The sequence below is a fragment of the Jatropha curcas genome, chromosome 3 (genome assembly GCF_041381405.1).
Source record: "Jatropha curcas cultivar XTBG-Jc1 chromosome 3, XTBG_Jcur_1.0, whole genome shotgun sequence".
Taxonomy (NCBI): Eukaryota; Viridiplantae; Streptophyta; class Magnoliopsida; order Malpighiales; family Euphorbiaceae; genus Jatropha; species Jatropha curcas.
The window spans coordinates 32,501,292-32,521,984 of NC_143153.1; the positions used below are offsets into that span (position 1 = coordinate 32,501,292).

Genomic DNA, 20,693 nt, shown 5'->3' on the forward strand with positions numbered 1-20,693 from the left:
AACATCGTCATGATGATATACTGACAGCATCAGCATTATACATATACATTCCATTAAAAGCACAAGTTGCAAATTAATAATTAATTATGTTGCTGTCCCAGCACAAGATGAAGTCATGGAGCACATTATTTCAACGACTTTAATTAGTAATTATGGACTTAATTATACATTTATTTGAAAAATTCCATAACCCAAAAGTTACAAACACAAGATTGAAACCTGATGCCACTAAATCCAGAATCAATAGCCAGGGCCAAGAATTCCTGACGAGTCCTTTCTTTCCCTCCAGGGTTTTGAGTCATCATAAACACATCCATTAGATAAGTGTCTCTTGTTGCAGCTGCACTTTTCTCTGCCATTGTTGGAAGAACTGCATCCAAAACTATAACCTTTCCATCTTCTGGAATTGCTTTATAGCAATTCTTCAACAGCATCAAGCAGTGCTCATCACTCCAGTCATGAAGTATCCACTGCATATATATATATATATATATATATATATGCCAAATTTTCAATTTATATATGTAATTTGAAGCACCAACTAATTAATTAAAATCAATTTAGTAGGTAGAGATTTGTTGGCTTGTCCTTTTCAATTGTCACATATCTAAAACCTTTTTAATACTTAATTTATAAAAATATATATATTTTTTCATAATTAATTAACATATACCTTCATAAAAATGGCATCTCCTTCTGGAACGCTTTCAAACATGTCGCCTTCAACGTGATCCACACCTGCAACATATTTTAACTCAAATTCAAATTCAAACTTATTTTATAACAAGGGCAGGTTTAATTCTCTTAAATCGTAGAGCTTAAACCTTTTTTATCATCCTAGTAAAATGTGTTTCCGGATATCGTTAGCCTAAAATTATCAAGAATTGAATCTGACTTTTCAAAAGGAAGAAAAAGATGAATGTTGAACATAAGTAGTATGAACTATTAATACCAGGATAAGGCAAAGCGTGCTGGATGACACGAGGCAAATCAAAATTGATACCCTTAATCTGAGTGTATTTTGAAGTGATCATATGAAGGGTAACTCCAAGCCCACCACCAACATCAACCAACTGATTCAGATTATCAAAACCCTTATAGGATTCCAACATTTTGTTTATGACAATCGTCGTGTGATTAATCATTCCTGTGTTGAAAACCTTATTGAACCTGGGATCAGTCGCAGGATAATCAAAAGCATGCATTCCATGGACCTTGTTGAATGGAATTCCTCCTTCAAGAATTGCATCCTTCACTGAAGGCCTATGAATTTTGAACAAGAAATACTAGTAAAAACTAGATAACCTTCAAAAGAATTAACAAGGCAAATAAATTACCAGCTCTCCATATAGACTTTGTCCTGATTTAAGATCATGAAAGGTCCTAGTGAGACTCCATCTTTATTCTTGACAAAGTACTTAGAAGCAGAAATCAAATGGTAGAGTCTTTGTTGGGTATTTGAGGCCAAAGAGCAGCCAAGAACAGAATTGCTAGCCAAAAGCCTGAGGATTCTATCGAGCATGGAAGGTGCACTGGGGTTCGAGGCAGACAATTGGGCTGCAATATCAGAAGCTGAGAGTTTAGCATCAGGACCAGCTTTGGCTATAATGTCAAAAATGCCAAGCTCTATTGCTGTTTGCATGACCATAGGCAGAACTATCCCCATGGAAATTTGTACAGCATATGAAAAGCTTTCTTCCTCATCTAAATCATCATCATTTGCACTAGGTTTTTGGTAAGCCATTTCTGCAGGAGAAGACATGTTCTTTAATTTTTAACCAAGATAAATCAGGAAAAAAATCAAGAGATATCTCTTTTATTTATTTACTTTTCCATTTAAAATAGCTAACAATTAAGGGGGTTTTGTTTGTTTTATATGTCTTGTCACTTAGATGTTGATCAGTGGAGCCTAAGATGCTAGCTAAAGATAAAAATGCCGGCGAGAAGAAGATGCCTAGCCAATTATTGTGATTAAAAAATTTACAATTATTGTGAAATTGAAAGAATCGAGATGACCTTTCATCACTACTTTTTATCATACTACTGTTAATAGATTCTTATATTGAGTGAGCAGGTTTCTTGTCCCTTATTATAAATATTTAACTAGAAGTGTAAATTAATTAAGGGAAAATTATTATTTAGTCCCTCGATTTTACATAATTATCCAACTAATCTCAAGTTTTGCGCAAATATCTAACTAGTCCCTCAGATTTAACTCCGTCTAATTAAAAGGTCCTTCCGTCCGAAAAATTGATTTTTTTCCGTTAATTGAAGACTAAAAGACTAAAACACCCCTCCCTAGCTGACGTGGACCAGTATGACCTTCCAAGCGAGGGAAACGAAAGGTCAGACTGCTATTCTCCCAACTCTCTCACGCAAAAACGTCTTCATCTCCAGTGGAAGTATTGAAAAATTTTTGTAGAAAATGATGTTTATTGACGAAACGAAATGAGTGGTCGTAGCATGTAGTGCTTCGTTTGCGTGGAATCACAGTCTTAAAGTTTCGTTTTGAGGTAAATACCACATACTCAGACCCACTTTATTTTTTGCTTAAAAAAAATTGAAAATCAATATTATTGAGGATGTTTATGATGATGATTTTTGGTATATTGAAATGCTTAAGCATCGTAAGTACAGATCCACCAGATTTTTTTTTTGACTCAGTTGGGTTTCCGTATCTGTGAGGCAAGAAAACACCAGTCCCTGCACATTCTTTTTTAACACCAGTCCCTGCACATTCTTTTTTAACACCAGATCCACCAAGAAAAACTGCTCTCATGCCGGAATTAGTACCGGATTGTTGCTGTTGTTGTTGATGGTGGTTCTGCTTTTGAAGAGAAGGCCAAGCAGACTGAGGTAGAGCTAGTGGATGCGCGCATCTTCCATGTTCGCAGCAAACTCCTCTGTTTCTGTTCTGCATCTGCTGTTGCTGGTGGTGGTGCTGAGGTTGAAGGAGGGGTGTTTTAGTCTTTTAGTCTTCAATTAACGAAAAAAAACCAATTTTTCGGACGGAATGACCTTTTAATTAGACTGAGTTAAACCTGAGGGACAAGTTAGATATTTGTGCAAAACTTGATATTAGTTGGATAATTATGTAAAATCTGAGGGACTAAATAATAATTTTCCCATTTTACATTATGTATTATGTTGAGGCTGAGCACATTTCTTTTTCTTTTTTCAATTTCTATTGGTCAAAGTTTTTGATCTCTTGCCAACAATGATCAACCGAATAACAGGAAATCTATCACATTTAAATGGACTATGTATATGTAAGAACTCTCGCGCCAGAGCTCGGGGCTTAAAGTAGCCGGCTTGAGTTTGCTTTGAGCTAAATCTTTTTGAACTTTCTTTTGAATTGATTCAGTTCATTTACACCCTTAAATATAATTACAAAGTGATTTTTAATTTTGTAACCCTAAACTCTCATATATATTATAAAGAAATATTATATTTGAAGGCTTAACGGTATATATTTTCAATTTTTGTAGGGATACGTTTTAATATTTCAAAATAAACTTTAATAATATTGCTAATATACATATATAGTACAAAAGTGGTTTATCATGAAAATACAATAATCGTCAGTTACATAATTAATTTATTGGCTATAAGTAACCATTGCACCTATAATTATCTCTCATCTCACAAAGATTAGTGCGACTGTGTGTGAGAGAGAGAGTTAATTATGATGGGATCAGTAGATTTAGAGTCTGAAACATTGCTAAGAGGCCAAAAGGAAATATGGCAGCTCTTGTTTGGGTTTGCGGACTCTATGGTATTGAAAGCTGCTGTTGAGCTTGGCATTCCTGACATTATACACTCTCATGCCCGTCCAATCTCATTGTCCCAAATAGCTTCAGGTACATATATCTAATGTTGCCTATGAACACAAGAACTATATTTATGAACGTTGTTCTTTGTTTGGCTTTTATTTACTTTCAGGTATTGACTCATCTAGTCCTGACATAGCCTGTCTTGAACGTATCATGAGATATCTAGTACGTAAAGACATCTTCACAGCCCATCATGATCTTCCATCAGAAGAATCAGACGGTGGTGGAGAGATTCTGTATGGACTGACCCGCAAATCAAGATGGCTGTTACGTGACACCGAGTTAACCCTTAATCCAATGGTGATAATGGAAAACCATCCATGGCAGCAAAAACCTTGGCATTACTTAAGCCAATGCGTAAAAGAAGGTGGGATTGCTTTTAAAAAAGCTCATGGCTGTGAAATGTGGGATTTTGCATCTAAAAATCCTGAATTCAATAGGGTTTTCAACGAGGGGTTGGCTTGCACAGCAAAAATAGTGATGAGAGCGGTCTTATCAGGATATAAAGATGGGTTTGAAGGTATTAGAACATTGGTGGATGTAGGAGGAGGCACTGGAGGTAATTTGGCTGAGATTGTTAAAGTCTATCCACATATTAAAGGTATAAACTTTGATTTACCACATGTAGTGGCTACTGCTACTGCTTTTGATGGTGTCTCTCATGTTGGTGGCAACATGTTTGAACAAATTCCTGTTGCTGATGTTGTTTTCATGAAGGTACGCATATAAAGTTAAGAATATTTCATGCAATTCCGTTAAACAAGCAATAATAATGTTTGGACTAATTGGAAAGGATTCGAGTCCTTAAATACGAGTTTCCAGTGTTAAATCTTTATGGATTGAGAAAATCTTGGCTGGAGTCCTTCGAGTTTAAAGACCTGACACGACACGAATAAGATTAGATTCAGTCCAGTGGATTGAGTATACATATGGTTTAACACCAAATAGCGATCATAACATTGTATTGACTTTTTTTTTTTTTTTTTTTTGGTGGTTTGTGTTCTTTCAGTGGATATTGCATGACTGGGGTGATGAATATTGTGCGAAGATTTTGAGGAACTGCAGAAAAGCAATAAGTGAGAAAAATGGAAAGCTGGTGTTAGTGGAAATAATTGTAAAAGAAGATGGAAACAAGAATGAATTTGGAGATATGGGAATGGTATTTGATCTCCTTATGCTGGCACACACCACAGGAGGCAAAGAGAGAACTGAAATTCAATGGAAGAAATTATTGGAGGAAGGAGGTTTCCCTCGCTATAACATCATCAATATTCCAGCTTTACCCTCTATAATTGAAGCCTTTCCACTCTAATTTTCTTTCTTTTTTTATTATTAATTGTATGCCTAATATTGATGGTTTGGTTTGTTTCCTCCTTTTTTTTTTGCTTTTATTTGAATTTCCGATACTATTTTTTCGGGTTTTTTCACTTAGCATTTCGAGTTCCAAGCATTATGCTAAGTTTTTACTGGCTTTCTTTCTATAATATATTTCTATTTTCTAAATAAAAAATAAAAATAAAAGTATGTTATTTTTGTATTATTTTTTACTTTTTACCCCTGAATTTTAGATTAAAAATTAATTTATACACGGTTGCTATGCTTTATATTTAATGGCCCATTTATGGATTTTGCTGTTGAGCCCAAATCCAAAACTCAAAACCCAATAACAAATGGGCAAAAGAACTAGCCCAAGTTAAAGCTTTTCCCTTTTTTTTTTTTTTTTTTATTTTTTTAACAAAAGGAGAGAGAGGAATAAGCCTTCAAAAACAAATTTTGAGTAAGCTACTCCACTAATATCATGAATTTTAAAAATTTGGAGAAATTACACGGAGGACATGATTGATTCTTTACTAAAAGATCCAACGGCCTTAAATGACCTAAAGAGTTTATTTCTTTAAAAGGTAAATTCTTTAAAAGATTGTTACAAAATATTTACCATATGAAGCATTAAGTGGTAATGTAAAAGTATAGCCTTACCTTATTCTTATCATAAACCTATAATTGGCAGCTAAACCTTATAAGGGGTTAAATGAATGGAGAATGCCAAAATGAAGTTTTTACCTAAAAATGATTTTGCTTAACAACTTCACATACATGCTCTTCAAGGCTATAAGAATATAATATTCGTATTCCTCGATAAATATTAAATAGATTGTATTATTTAAATTTATTAAAACTAAAAAATACCATTAAACTGGACAGAAATAAAGAATAATTTTAGAAATTTTTAGATCACAGGATTCAGTATTAACCATTAGATTAAGATGTTTTTTATAAAACTTATTCTAATTAGAAAATAAAAATAATATCTTCAACCTTTTTTAGATATGTTCCATTTATATAAACATTGGATCTAACTTTTTACACTATTGCTATGCCTAATCAAGCACACAAACTATATATATATATATATATAAGATAGATAGGCATTGGCCCATTGGTATGATAAGTGGCAAGTTGTTGTCAAACCAAAGTGGGAGTTGTGAAATTTATGAAATGTGACCCATTTGCTCTCAATTGTCAAGTGTAGTTTGAAGTGGCATACAACTCACACCCTCTTCAAATTAAATAAAGAGGGGGGCAATTTAGTAATTTAATAATAGTAGTTTTCTCATTTTATTTATAAATATGGTTGGAGGTTGCACTTTGGGGGTCAAATGATATTTGCTTGTGATGTAATAAAATACGTGTATCTGTCTCAAAATATGAGTCGTTTTAAATATTTTAATAAATAATACACGATGGTTTTCAATATTATTTTTATATATTAAATATAAGTTTTTTTTTTTTGAATTACGGATAATTTGATTAAATTATTTTTAATTTTTTATAATTTAAAAAAATTAATTATTTTTTTAACACTCTATAAAAATTTTACATAATTTATATTGTGAGACAAGTAAGCATAAAGTATAAGTCTTGTGGGGACCAATGTGAAAGTGGATAACATTGTTGATTGCACCTACGAAAATTTCATAAGAGGACTCATAGTCAATGAAACTGAAAAATAAAACACTTGTTTTCAAAACCACAAGCAGTGACATGTGCTATGCCACGTGTTTGATTTTCCTGACATCTGTGTGTATCCTTGTACATTAGTTTAGGATTGATGTACCTACTACTAAATTCCACCTCAAGTCTTTCTTGTTGTGTTTTTTAGTCCAAGTTAATAAAAGCAAAGTTAGATTCTTATAAAAGATCTAACTCCAATCCAATTCTTGGAATTGAAAAATACAACTTACTAATTAATTGATTATCAATAATTTAATCTAATAGCATATGTTGTCTAACCCTAATGCTAAGAGTGATATCCTAATAAATATAGAATGATTGAATTTTAGATATGTTCGGTAAAATTAGCATTTCATTATAATATTATTAGAAACGTTACGCTGTTGAATACAGTAAATGATAAAAATAATTAAAATGTTAAACGCCATATGAAAAATTGTTGCCAGATTAACTTATATAAATTTTGAGGTAAATCAAATGAAGAATTCTTTTAATGATAATAAGTAAAAAGATGGGTTTAGTTTAAGTAGAAGATTAGAGAACAACTAAAATTAGAATGAAGTGATCTAGAAATATCCTTAAAGTAAATATATTAGCCCTAATTTGGCAAATTGAGTTGTTGTATTTAAAAGAAAAGTTTGAAATGTGAGTAAAGATGTTGATTCATCCTACATTAATGCATGGATATCAGGGAAAAAGTATAGAAAGGGGTGAAAATTAGGAAGCGTGAATGGTGTTAATTCTTGGTCATTAGACGCCTAATAAGGTGCCTTGATGGAATGGAAAATGTTATATTTAAAATTTTCTTGCCTTTTAAAAGATAGTTTAAATCTGTCACCCTCGAAGTTCGATAAGATAGAATTTTATTCGGCTCGAAACCCAATGAGTCTATAAAATCTCACAAAGATAGTTCAAATTTGACACGGTCGAAGCTCGACCGGATAGAATTTAGGATGACTGGAAACCCAATGAGTCTGAAATTGGTTCTTGCACAAGTGAAAAACAGAATTATAGTGGGATTTTACTTGCATAGTGCATACCTAACTCAAAAAACAGGAGGCAGCATCCACTAGTTAATGCAAGCAAAAAACAATGGCCAACCTGTGAAACAACACTGAGAAAAGTTTAATTTCCCAAATACTTTTGTTTAGCTTTATCAGTTTCTATAGGCTATAAGCCTGCAATTTAAGGAAGGGAATCAAATCAAGTAGGTCTAATCTAATAGAAAGTTATTTTTTGAAGTCAAGAGTTTAGAAATTGCAAAAACTTCAACAGTTTCCTCATTTTCCAGTGTTTCCTCATTATAGTCAAGAGAAAAATTTACATAATCAAGAAAAGTTGCAAAGTTGGAAAAGGAGCATATTTCTTTCTCTCAGACTTCATCCATCACTTTACATATAAAGGAAGGCCCCATTAAAAAAAAAAAAAAAAAAAAAAAAAAAAAAAAAAAAAAAAGGGAAAAAGAGGGATCAACCATCTCACATACATGCCCCTCTTTGATGATCAAACCTCATAAATACAAAGGATTAGCACTAAATTAAGCTTGCAAACGAAGCGAAGCTTGATAACGACCAAGAACTGACTGTAATCCTGACACGCAAGACCTCCCTTTCCATTCTTACTCAGGCAGAGAACCAAAATTCCAACAAAAAGGAGGATTTCAGTGATGAATTCTATTCATGGGTTCTCAAAAGTGCAATTTTTAAAAGTATCGGTTTTAGCCATGCCGAATACCCATGAAGTAGTTGAAGTCATGGTGCTGGACCCTCAGTTGCTTTAGCCACGAATCTGCCACACTAAAGAGTGACACTAGCCTTTCTTGGTCCCTGCCACAGTGGCCTGAGATCCATACATTTCCTTGCATTTTGTAAGTGGCCAAACCGAATGGGGGAAGGGATATGCTTTCCCCTTCCTTTCGCTTCCTTTCTGGACTCTCAATATCATCATCTAGGTCCATATCTGGATATGTAGAAAAAAATTAACCCAGCAACCAAAAATTTACAGTATATCAGCAAATCTTGTTTGCAGATATACCTGTCTAAGCATATATACTGATAAAGGCGAAAAAGGAAGAGAATATAAGTAAAGTTCATCAAATTGCACCTTGGAAAGATGATGACAGGGTGTGGTATGTAAGAAAGCATGTGGACAAGTCCTTAATGGTTCTTCCCATGGGAATGTGATAAATTGGATACCTGAATATAATTCACAACAAATCATTTCTTGTTACTACACATACAATTTTCTTCTGAGTTACTATGAAGATGCATGTGTTCGTGAAAATAGATAAAATCATTTATTAGCCTATGTTCAAGGTTATAAAGTATCTGTTCTAATCCGAATTAAATAGCAGAATCGAAATGCAACGCATCAAACGCGGAATGTCTGCTTTTCTATATAGTATATAGTGATTTTTGTTTGATTATTTGTCGTGTAGTGTAGTGCGAGAACGTGTAAGCCAATAAGAGGAAGAAAGAAAGAGAGAGAGACCATGCAACAGCCATCCAACTAGCCGGAGAAAGATCCACGCTTCGCAACGACATCAAGCCCTGGAATCTTTGAGCCAATCCATTAATCTGAAAGCAGAATGCCCAAAAGGTGTCAATGGAATCACATTACTTTAATATTATGAAAGGGACAGGAGGAATTTGTTATATAAATGGTCATAATCGATCTGGACTTTAAAATTCATAATGTTGAATGTTATCAAGGATTCTTTCTTCCAAGCAACAGTAAAAGTTAAAAAAGACAATATCAGATCAAAGGCAAGAACATATGCTCATGAAAACATTATAGTGAACTACCTAATGGGACAAAAGATGAATCTAATATTATTATTTTATATGAAATGCAAACAAATTAAATGCATAAATTTTTGAAGTAATGGAGAGAAAAAGCATGTAGTTTCCTTGTTCATAAGTCAAAAGTTTCATTCATCTTTATCAGTTATCAGATGCCTATTAGGAAAAGGATTTCAAATGATTCTTAACACATCAATAAAAGTTTTATTCAATCTCATCGCTCCATCATTTTTATGACCTGTCACTGTCTTAGGAGAACAGGGCAGACAAATATCTATTGCAAGTGAAGAACATCAAATTAACAAACAACAAGAAATTAACAGTAAAAGGAAAAATTACTTGAATGAACAAGCAAAAGTACCTTATCCATCAATGGAACTCTTCCATACGGAGTTGATCTCTCAAAATACTGAAAATATAAGTTACCCAATCTATCATTGAGACGCCAAAGATTGTCTTGTTCGAATCCGCCTTCCTCTGAAGAGCATCCATCCCACCTCCACAATTTGTCACTCTCACTCTCATCACTGCATGAATCGCTAAACGAATCCCTCGTCTCACCATCACCAGACTCAATCTCTTCCCTAATCAAAACCAATCCAAATCATTTCAAAAGGTTACATTTTTACAGAAAAAGATATGTCAACTTTAGGTGAACCCTCAAATCGAACGTGTATATTGCAAAATTTCAACAATTCAATCATAAATTAAGTCTAAACTACAAATGAACATCAATGGAACACAATCTATAGAAAAAGACAAAAAAATTGATAACTTATTCATCTGGGTTTCAAAACCATCAACAAAATTATGAGAATCAAGGTAAAAAGAGGAATTACAAGTGCAAAAACTGGGAAGGCTATACCTGAAACCGTTAACAGAGGAATTGCTAGTGAAAATCTGAATAGCAGAGAGATAAGGCACATAATACTGGACCAAGGTTTCTCCATTGTTCAAGACAATAGGAACTCCAGCCCCATAAGCACTCCATTCATCGTAACAATTCCATAGATCACCCAATGTAAAATACTCAACCGTGTCTCTCTCCCATGGGTGCCACAGACGGTTTAAGTTTCTAATCTCAGTCTGCAATCAAAAACATAACAGAACATAATACAAGAAATGAAGTCAAATTTTGAGAATTTCATTAGGAATGAAGAGGGGGAAAAAAAGAGAGAAACGAACCTTGGGGAGGAATTGGGATGGGACTAATGGAGTTGTGCAATGAAGGAAGCAGTCGAGGTTTGATTGCGTTGACCCCTTGTCAAAAATCATGGTTTCGAGGAGAAAGAGATAGAGAGCTGGAAAAGAGAGGAGAGAAATTTAGTTTCTCCCCCAACCCAGAAAAGAAAAAACAGAGGAAGGTCAAGAAAATAGAGGAGAAAACAAAAGGAGAAGGGTTAGACACACACAGAGAGAGAATGAGAGAGAGAGAGAGAGAGAGAAATTGTCGGGATTTGATTTCCTTTTTAGAGATAGATAGAAAGAGTGACGAGGAGAAACAGAAATGCAAGAGAATTCTATTTTTTGACGTTTGGACAGCTAAATATAAAAATAACTCAAAAATATCTCTCTTTTCTCTCTCTTTCTTTTCTTCTGTTTCAAGAGAAAGTCCTGAGTGGTAAATGGCAATGTTGTCAAAATCCACAGCCACCGGAGACTCCAGTTTCCGGCTTCATTTTCGTTTCGGAAAGTCTAAAGAAACATTCAAAGATAAAGCAATTGCTTTAATTGGGATGTTCTGTTTCTTGTACTCTGTTTCTGCATTTGCTTTAAACTTAAAGAAAACTCAATATCCTCAACACTATTTTTCAATATTCAAGAAAAAAACTACTCCTGAGACACCGCAAAATTCAACGTTAATTCTTCAAGTTAAATCAAAAACCCACCTTAAAACAAGGGAGACAAAAAAAATACAAGAAAGGAGGGGCTAAGAAAATCCAGGAAAATAAGGACAACGATGGAAAAAGTTTCTGTTTTTAACACATTCAAGATAATCACATACTTTCTTTTCAACAGAAACCCATTTTTCATGTGCTTAAGATCAGATTGTTAGCAGAATTACAACTAGCGTGAGAATAGAGATTATAATTTTTCTTTCTTACGGAAAATAATAAAAAGGAATCAACTTTCCCGGAAAAAGAAAAGCAGAGCTAATTTCAAGAAACATACAAACCTCCAAAGAAGCAAATAGGGTGCGAGTTTATCCGATTACAACTTAAACAAAGGTTTTGGTTTGCAGAAAGAACTATATTTTAGAGAGAGAGAGAAAAATATTGATACCCACGCAAATTATTAACGCATCCAAGCGCTTGATTTATCATTTAATGGGACTCGTCTCTCTCTATCCATGTCTATGAAAGTTACGATTTTTTTTTTTTTTCTTTTTTATATTATTTTTAATCCATGAGGTGGATTTAAATCTATACTGGGTCCATATGACTTTTGTGGCAACTAGTATAAGATCTTTGAATCTTTCAATTTCTTAAAAATATAGATATATATTTATTGCAACATCAATCTTTGAAAATTTAAAATAACTATTAAAACGAATTTCCACATACATATTTGAGATTTATTTCTTTAATTTCTTTTTTTCACTAATAATCTCGTTTTGATATTTATCAACATGTTTGATTTAGTTATTTATATCCGTTGATAGCGACTAATTAATATTTAAGATTTTAAAAAATATCACTGTTGAAAACTCACCTGTATCTTCTAATTTATCTAACTGTAGTCCAAATTTATATAAATTTGCATTTATCCTAAATTTATTAAAAATTGACTGTGATTAAAGTCTTTATTAATGGAACCTTTATTTAAAACTTGAAATAGTAATAAATAATAGTAGGTAGGATAATATTTAATTTTCAAAAACCTCAATTTTGTGAAAAAAAATTAAATTTTATTTTTGAACTTTAAGTCAACTCATTAGAAGAAATTAGTTTTTATACCTGAAAAATAAGGAATTAGTTTGAATTTCTTGGCAAAATTAGTTGTTAGCTTTAAATAAACCAACAAAACGACAGCGTAGAATTAAGGATATAGTTGTAAAACTATTATTTTGTTTATTCGTTTTATTTTAATAATAATAATAATAGTGTGGTATTCTACTATTCTGTCGGTAGTTGAGAGAGATGAAACCGCGTGAACGTAACAGTCTAATATACTTAAAAACGACAGCGTAGAATGAAGGATGTCATGTCTGCAAAATCTGACTCCTCTTTTTTATTTATTCCTGAGCTCCAACCTCAAACTTGTTTGTTCCTAAAAAATTAATTTATAATTAATAAACATAATACATATAAAAAATATATATTATTTTAACTATAAATTTATTATAATAAATATAAATATAATCCAGTATTTTAGGTCTTAAAATTGACAATGGGTAACTGTGTGCACTGTAGGCTGTAGAAACCGAATCAAAACAAACAGAGATGACAGACAAGAAATGATAGAGGAGAAAGTAACACGTGGATTATCAGAATGGCATGGCAATGGGATAGAGAAAGAAAGAACAAGGTTGTGGGGCCCCGCTGTTTGACTATTTCTTTGTTTGCCTACGTGTACTCTCCTTCATTAATCAACACTTATTATCCAAAATTAATGGTTAGATTAGGGCATAGATCCATCCATAGATTAGGTACAATCTGATTGACGGCGGTTTACAAAAAATATAAAAAATAAATTTAAGTAGTATCGAACACAATATTATTATTTCGATTCATAATATCTTATCTAAAAAATTTAAAATCGAAATTTTTCACTTTTTAAACTAGTAAGTTGATCAACTAAACTACATTTGACAGTAAATCTCGTATAATATTTTAGAAAATGACTATTATTATAGATTAGTGATACAAAATTATTAATTCTTGGACCACCCTTTAGACTTTAGTGGGTAATCTAAAACTGTAAAGTGCAAAAATTATCAAAATCTCTCAAAGTCATTTTCATTTAAATTTTTTATTTTGAAAATTTATCCCTATAAAAATTATAATTTTCTCATCTCAATTAATTATTAATTCTTGGACCACCCTTTTATGCGGATACAAACCATAAAAGGGAAAATAAAAAACTTATATAGAAAATACGTGTATAAATCAAAAAATAAAAAGAAAATAAAATTGGAACTCTTATCTTTTTTTAGTTGCATACGTGTAATTTGATATATGTTAGTTTTGTAATTATGGAATGTGATTCAACTTGTTTAGATAAAGGTTTGATTTTTAGTATGTGTTACATTTTGGTATGCTGTGGATAAGCATGCTCAAAGGGTAATAAATTCAAATTAAATGTTTGAAAATTAAAATCGACTTAACTAAAATAGACGTCAAAATCGAATTATTGATAATCAGCTTAATTGGTTTTTTTGTATACTTTTTCCGTTTCAATTTTGTCTTGAACTAACTTTTTGATCCTTTTGAAATCGACAATTAAATGAAGAAAACTCCAATTATCTATTTAAATTAAAAACCAAACATTATTGTGAGAAAAATCGATCAAACTAAATTAATTTAATTTAGTGAGTTCAAATCGAAGTCTACTCAACCTTATTTGTGGGGTATTTGGTAACATTTTGGTTCTAAAAGGAAAAGAAAAAAATCCTAATTACAAACTATGTTTAACACTAATTAATAAGAAGATGACATAATTAAACTTGTAAATTATTAACAAAAAGAGATTTTTTTTTATTAAAGAAATATAATTTAAGGCCATAAGAAAATTTTGCGGTGAGAAAAAAAGAAAGTGACAGCAGCAACCTAAATGGAAACGCATAACACATTTTCATACCGTGAAATTTTCTTTTCTGAGCCCTACAAATAAAACAATTGTAGGGCAGCAGTACATGATATTATATCTCTGCCTGTGGTCGTATTATTTTTGTCCCATACTAAAATCCAAATTTATGAATACTGTTCAAATATAAATATATTTAATAATATTATAATAATAATTTTTTTTTTAAAAATTTGACCCCACCACTTAAAGAGATTTATGTAAGTTGTTGCTTGTTATAGATACAGAGTACTGTTGGTGGGTTCTTTGTTTGACAATTATAAGGTCACAACACTTGAAAAGGATTATCAATTGTGCACGTGCCACTTATTGCTATTACACCTTTTATCTTTTGTGTTCTTACGTGCCCAATCCACTTATGCTCTATTGAATTCGAATTTAATTTAGTTTTAATTTAAAATTAGTTGTTTAGCATCGGTTAATTAACTGTTTACCGTTTCTTTAAATAGTATTCCGCCCATTTTTTTTTTACAGGCACAATTAATTTTTCATCGAAATTAAAAAAGTAATTTAACTATTTTTTTTTTCTAATTTACTCGTAATATATCAATCAACAAATGGAATGTTGGAGAGATACAATAGTGGCATTTGTACGGCCTCTTTGGTGGCTCCCTAAAAATGGTTGTAGCAGCTAGAATAATAAGATAAAGAGCATTTATATAATTATAATTATGTCATATCAAGAGCTAATCGGGCCCCCAAAAAAAAAAAAAAGTGGAATTCAATTCCTCACTCAGCAAATCTAATTAAAATAATTAAATAAATATATATACCGAAATATCATATCATATCTAATAATTCACGGTGCTTTTATGCAACAGGTACCAAATTATAAATATAATAATATAAGTTAAGTATTAAAAACAAAAATATTAGGCACATCGAGGGTAAGATGAGTTAGGATGGCAAAGATCCATTCTCTCTGAAGCAGAGATTTTGAGTTTGAACATTAAATATAGACTCTCTTTAAACACTTGGGAGAGAGCGCTTTCATCCCTTTGTGGGCTTACCCTTTGAGCTAGCGGTGTTTCGGCCTTTAATAAGTCGACTTCGTGCAAATAAGAGTATAAGCGAGTCAAGCTGAGCTCAAATCTACCAGGCTCAAAACTCAGCTCGAAATTCAATGAATCTGAAAGTTTTAGGCTCGAGCCCGATTTCAGGCTCAAGTTCAATTTAAGAAAATTTGAGCTCGGGCTCGACTCAAGGCTTGAGACTCAAATAAATATAAAATATATGTGTATATAAAAACTCAACGAGTTTTAAAATTGACCATTACTAGACTTGAGTATAGCTCTTTTATTAAACGAGTCAACTCAATTTTAATTTGAGCTGAATTTTTTTAAACTTTTTTCGAATAAAGTTCGAACAGTTTGCAAGAAGACTCAATTCATTTACACCCCTAAACGTGAACTAATTTAGTTATAAGTTCTATCGTGGTGGAGCTGGAGATACACGTATGGTTAATAAAAGAAAAAACAAATATTAGGTAAATGCTAATGATACTAGTGGCCATTTTTGATTTGTTCATAGCATCAAATCTTTGTAATTTAAACCTTATAACAAATGATAATAGAAAATTTATTTCAAAAAAGTATAAATTTAAACCAAGATTAGGGCATTACAAGTGGGGAAGTCTCTTCATTATTGCATTAATTAAGTAGTTGGGTATATTTAGCAATCGCATGAAAAGAAGCATATGCCCAACTGTTTTTCGGTTGGGAGCCAACTCCCATCTGTCCCTTATGCATCCATCCACTCAAATTTATCCACGTCATATATTCATAAAATGTTTAATAAGCACCGTCAAGTCTTTTCTTCCTTCTTTTATTTCAATAATAAAAATATTTAAAGAAGATTAAAACAGTTAAAAAATAACATTTCATAAATTAATTTTATTATTCCAAAATTGATACATTAAGAGGATATTAAGTGGGCAAATATTTAATTATAATTTATTATATTTATATATAAAGGCACAGTCTAGTAATAAGTATATATATTGTCTGACAATAAATTCAGATTCAAATTCTCTCTCTTTCAATAATAAAAAGAAAAATTATAATAAACCTTATTTTTTTCTAAAATAATAATAATAATAATAATAATCTTTGATCAAGCCCCAAAACTTAACGGGACCATTATCATCGATAGAAAATTCCAAAATGATTGGCCTGGTTCAGATTTCGCCATTGATGGTCCGAACAAGCTAAATCAAACCTTATCCAAATTTCTATTTACCTCGTTTTAAATTTCTTTACTAAGTGGTCCAAAAATGGAAAACACCAGAATTAAAGTAAGAATACATGTTTATCTTTAATTTTTAATTTTCATTAATCGAAACCCTAATTAGGCATGTGGGTTTAGCAACTGAGGCACATTAATTGAATCCCTAATTTTGGCTGGGGTCCTCAATAAATAAATTGCTTATTCCAATACTAGTAGTAGTAGATACCTTTCACATTTCCCTAACCTAATTTTATGAGCTACCTACCTTTTTTTTATAGAAAAATGCAATTTATCAAAACTCATTGGCCAACTTATAAAATATTTTTTTAGCAAAGATCTTGTGGCCATATTAATTCTTAATTTGATGATTATAATTAATTGATTAATTAAACCATTTTTAATGTAATCATCATAATTATCCTTATCCATGTATTTATCCACGTGATATTTCAAACATAATTAATATATATCTTGGTATTAAGAGTCAGTGAATCTAATTTCAAGTCAACGAGCTCATCCACATATAGTGTATAGACTTACTCGCACGTTATACAGGATTATTCAGTATAAATAAAATATTATTATCTAAAAATATAAAACATTTTGAGCAATTTAACGAGTAATAAATATTTTTTTTTTTTGAGAGGGAGCAAATGACTATAAAGTTGATGTATAAATGTCTGCTACGCCACGTGTAAGCAAGTATTTTCCACTCTTGTTGATCCCATTGTTTTGTGCCATAGTTATCGCTAAGACAAATCCTTGAAGCACGGGAGCGTGTCGAAGATGGTAAGATGACGAGTCTTCACTTCTAGGAGTTTCTACCCATGCTTATCCTATCCATCATCATTTGTACTTGCTCTCGTGGCTTAGGCAAAATCAAATCATGATTGAGATGGCTCATGGACCTATTTATGGGCTTTAAATTTGGATCAAGCCCTCAATTCGTTTGTTGAAAAATCCACATGGATTTCCAATTTGGTCCATGTCAAGTCCAATGGACACTTTTTTAGGTCCAAACAACTCATTTAGAAGAAATTGTAAACCTTTCTATTGGCTCAAATCCAATATAAAAATTGGAAATTTGCTATTCATGTCCTTCCTTTTCCCATATTTTATCTTAATCACTCATTTACTCATATCTAGGGGGTCTGAACAAGTTAAACCGAGCTAGAACTTGCCAGACTAGAAGCTTAAAACTTGAGCTCGGCTTGAAACTCAATGAGTTTGAAAATTTTAGAGTTCATCTCAACTCAAATTTGACAAGCTAGGTTATATATACAAGTTGGACGAGTTTTCGAACTGAACATCATTTGGTTCGAACTCAAATTGTTTGTTAATGAGCTAATTCAAGCTCGAATTGAGCAAACTTTTTTAAATTTATTTTCAAGCCAGCTCAAACAGCCAGCGAGCTTGCTCGGCTCATTTCCATCCCAAATCATATATGTATGTATGTGATTGTTTTTGTGGGATATCCAGGAAAGCCAAATTAACTTTAATACAAAAATTAAAAACATTTAAAAGGGTTAATTTGAATTTGCTTCTATAGCTCATCCTATGCAGCAAGTGTGACCAAACTTAAACTTTGTGGCAAATTTAAAATTGGTGTTGAAATGAGGATTCCTTTGTAAAGAAGACAAGTTAAAAGTTTTTTTACCACCCTCCTTAATCATGTTATTTTGTACGGATTCATTAGCAAATGCCAATCACACTATCTTTTTGACTATAAAACAAGAGTAAAACTTAAAAAAGATCATTTAAACATTATTATCAAGAGAGTTATGACTTTACAAAGATTTTTTTTTTTCTCTCCAATTAATTAAAGATATCATGAGACCACATATGCATTCAATACTTGTATGCTGACATTTTCAAGATTTTTTTTAAAAAAGAAAAGTTATAATTCAAGATTATATATATATCAACAACTTGAATTAGAAAAAAGCAGAAAAGGGGAAAAAAAAAGAAAAAGAAAAAGAAAAAGAAAAAGGGCCTGCAATTTAGAGTCTATCAGCTGTAAAAGTTAAAGAGAATTAGTGAAGCAATGGCAAAAGTTTCTGGAAAAGATGTTAATTCTTGAAATGAAGCAACCCACAAACAAGATAAAGAATAATAGTAAAAAAGACATATATATATATATATATGCATTATTATTTTTCTTTATTTGATTGGGCTAGCTCATCTTTTATTTTAAATAACAATATTATTTATATATAATTAAAAGCTAAAAAAGGCAGTATGGAAATTAAAAAGTTTGGTTGGCATCCGTGATGGTTTCTCCACTAACCACTCCACTTTCTTTAAATGTGGAAAACAACCATTCTTTGAAAATTCAAATGCATTTTTTGAATACTTCCAAACATTTTCTTTATTCATATTCATTTATTTAGGTCGTAATTAATCATAATAATAATTATTAGTTATTATTAGTCTATCGTTATGTAATAGTTTAGAATAAAAGTGTTGATATAAATAACTATTTGATTGTCTATTTAATATGAAACAATAGAAAAAGTATGAAAGCGATAAACAAAGTAAAGACGGTAAAAGTGTCATAAAAAAATTAAAAAACATTAAACATTAATGAAAATAACGTTTCATGAAAGAACGTCTTAAGCTCTAAAGGCTATAATAGATATTGTATTAACGAACATTATAATCAGGGGGAAGCCAGATTCTAAAACTAGAGGTGGCAAAAGAAAATTTTTAAAAATTAAGGGAGCCAAATCAAAGAAAATAATTGTTTTGCACTGTTTTGAGTTAAAAAGTTTAAAGTTTTTTTTGAGTTCGGGGCCTGGGCTCCCAGTCTCCCTCCCTTCGCTCTTGATTATAATTAATTAAAATAATATTTTAATCCACTCAAAATACTAAATACTATTCTAAATACTGCTGTCGAAAAGGATTTAACCTCGGTGTATAGTTAAAAAAAGTAATTTTTACCGTGCAGTAAAAGAGAAGGATAAATCTACCTAATAATGAGAGGACTCAAGCTGGCTACATATCTTCTACAAAGTGTAAGAAAATCAATTGGATGAAACCCCATTGACACACCTATTTTGCTAATCAGACTATATAAATATAAGAAATAATATATACACCGTGTATATCATTGCAAAACACATAAAGTGCATTTGCATGGGCATCAATGATTACATGCCCTAGCTACGGAAGGCCCAACTAAGGCCCATCAACTTTTTCTCTCCAACCTACCTAACTCATTATTTTTAATATATTTGATTAAAAAATTATATATTTATAATAAATTAAGGGGAGGGGAAAAAGGAATAGGAAAGCTGAAAAGAAAGGAGAAAACAGCAAAGCTAACACGGAGGATAAGTGACCCTGGGCATTGCTATGCTGCCACTTGCAGTGCCTTTTTCTTGTTGGAGATCATTTAATTAATTATTTTATTATTTTTACTCTTGTAATGCCACGTCAGCTGACAAAAAATATGTGTCAGCTAGGCTTGCTTTTTTTTTTTTTTCTTTCAAATAACCTCATTTCACACCTTCCATCTTTGCGCGTAAACGCCAATCTGTTTCTCGGTATTAACTATGCCAATTATAATATTATTACAATGCTAATTTTGAATTCATTTTCCCATTTCGTAAAAATAAAAATCCATCATTGTAAATTATTTTTTGAAATAAAGGTAATGTTCTCAAAGATATTCCTTCAACTAGGAACGAGTTAATAGCCATTTCGTGTTTAATCAATGGAGAAAACGAGCTTTCTATATAAAGAATTCTTAATATGGTTTAGAATACGTAAATTCATTCTCATGTAAATTTTTTATTGTATACTTGTTAGATGATTGAATATTGAATTAATTGTAGAAAAAATAAATGAATTGTTGAATTAATATTTAATAAGTGAGATATAAAGATCAAAACTTTAAAATGAGAAATAGCAGTCAACAATAATTTGTTGAAAGGAGTTAGGTGGTGATGAACACAGGAACAAGAACAAGGAGAAGCAGATAAAATGTCTCTCACTCGCAACTAAACTACATCTA

General features: G+C 31.6%; 3 protein-coding genes and 1 long non-coding RNA gene across 5 annotated transcripts; 2 read left to right on the forward strand and 2 right to left on the reverse strand.

The window, feature by feature from the left end:
• Window positions 1-48: 48 nt before the first annotated feature.
• Window positions 49-1,842, reverse strand: LOC105646969 (isoflavone 3'-O-methyltransferase 4). Its single transcript, XM_012232935.3, has 4 exons — window positions 1,338-1,842; window positions 953-1,263; window positions 674-738; window positions 49-470 (listed from the first exon to the last, which is right to left on the reverse strand). The coding sequence occupies exons 1-4, from the start codon at window positions 1,760-1,762 to the stop codon at window positions 171-173; spliced, it is 1,101 nt and encodes a 366-aa protein (XP_012088325.1). The 5' UTR covers window positions 1,763-1,842; the 3' UTR covers window positions 49-170.
• Window positions 1,843-2,163: 321 nt separating this feature from the next.
• On the forward strand, window positions 2,164-3,145 carry LOC119370514 (uncharacterized). Its single transcript, XR_016319932.1, has 2 exons — window positions 2,164-2,513; window positions 2,665-3,145. It is a non-coding gene; the product is annotated as an uncharacterized LOC119370514 (long non-coding RNA).
• Window positions 3,146-3,570: 425 nt separating this feature from the next.
• LOC105646970 ((R,S)-reticuline 7-O-methyltransferase) lies at window positions 3,571-5,333 on the forward strand. Its single transcript, XM_012232936.4, has 3 exons — window positions 3,571-3,860; window positions 3,943-4,550; window positions 4,843-5,333. Exons 1-3 carry the CDS (start codon window positions 3,686-3,688, stop codon window positions 5,143-5,145), a joined length of 1,086 nt encoding a protein of 361 aa, XP_012088326.1. The 5' UTR covers window positions 3,571-3,685; the 3' UTR covers window positions 5,146-5,333.
• Window positions 5,334-8,102: 2,769 nt separating this feature from the next.
• On the reverse strand, window positions 8,103-11,977 carry LOC105646971 (plant/protein (DUF789)). 2 transcript variants are annotated; one of them, XM_012232939.4, is made up of 7 exons: window positions 11,823-11,977; window positions 10,832-10,947; window positions 10,512-10,732; window positions 10,008-10,230; window positions 9,336-9,421; window positions 8,949-9,040; window positions 8,103-8,804 (listed from the first exon to the last, which is right to left on the reverse strand). In XM_012232939.4, exons 2-7 carry the CDS (start codon window positions 10,919-10,921, stop codon window positions 8,563-8,565), a joined length of 954 nt encoding a protein of 317 aa, XP_012088329.1. In that variant the 5' UTR covers window positions 10,922-10,947; window positions 11,823-11,977; the 3' UTR covers window positions 8,103-8,562. The 2 variants fall into 2 exon arrangements, with proteins under 2 accessions (XP_012088329.1, XP_012088328.1); XM_012232938.4 differs by having other exon boundaries at window positions 10,832-11,958.
• Between the last annotated feature and the right edge of the window lie 8,716 nt (window positions 11,978-20,693).

What these genes read in the sequence shown, in the direction of transcription:
- LOC105646969 (XM_012232935.3), bottom strand. Translation starts at nt 1,762, where the DNA reads ATGTCTTCTCCTGCAGAAATGGCTTACCAAAAACCTAGTGCAAATGAT. An exon ending in AAAGTCTATATGGAGAGCTG is followed by an intron (nt 1,264 to 1,337) that starts GTAATTTATTTG and finishes CAAAATTCATAG; the next exon opens with GCCTTCAGTGAAGGATGCAA. An exon ending in GAGATGCCATTTTTATGAAG is followed by an intron (nt 471 to 673) that starts GTATATGTTAAT and finishes ATATATATGCAG; the next exon opens with TGGATACTTCATGACTGGAG.
- LOC105646970 (XM_012232936.4), top strand. Translation starts at nt 3,686, where the DNA reads ATGATGGGATCAGTAGATTTAGAGTCTGAAACATTGCTAAGAGGCCAA. An exon ending in ATTGTCCCAAATAGCTTCAG is followed by an intron (nt 3,861 to 3,942) that starts GTACATATATCT and finishes ATTTACTTTCAG; the next exon opens with GTATTGACTCATCTAGTCCT. An exon ending in CTGATGTTGTTTTCATGAAG is followed by an intron (nt 4,551 to 4,842) that starts GTACGCATATAA and finishes GTGTTCTTTCAG; the next exon opens with TGGATATTGCATGACTGGGG.
- LOC105646971 (XM_012232939.4), bottom strand. Translation starts at nt 10,921, where the DNA reads ATGATTTTTGACAAGGGGTCAACGCAATCAAACCTCGACTGCTTCCTT. An exon ending in CATCCCAATTCCTCCCCAAG is followed by an intron (nt 10,733 to 10,831) that starts GTTCGTTTCTCT and finishes TTTTGATTGCAG; the next exon opens with ACTGAGATTAGAAACTTAAA. An exon ending in TCCTCTGTTAACGGTTTCAG is followed by an intron (nt 10,231 to 10,511) that starts GTATAGCCTTCC and finishes GGTTTTGATTAG; the next exon opens with GGAAGAGATTGAGTCTGGTG.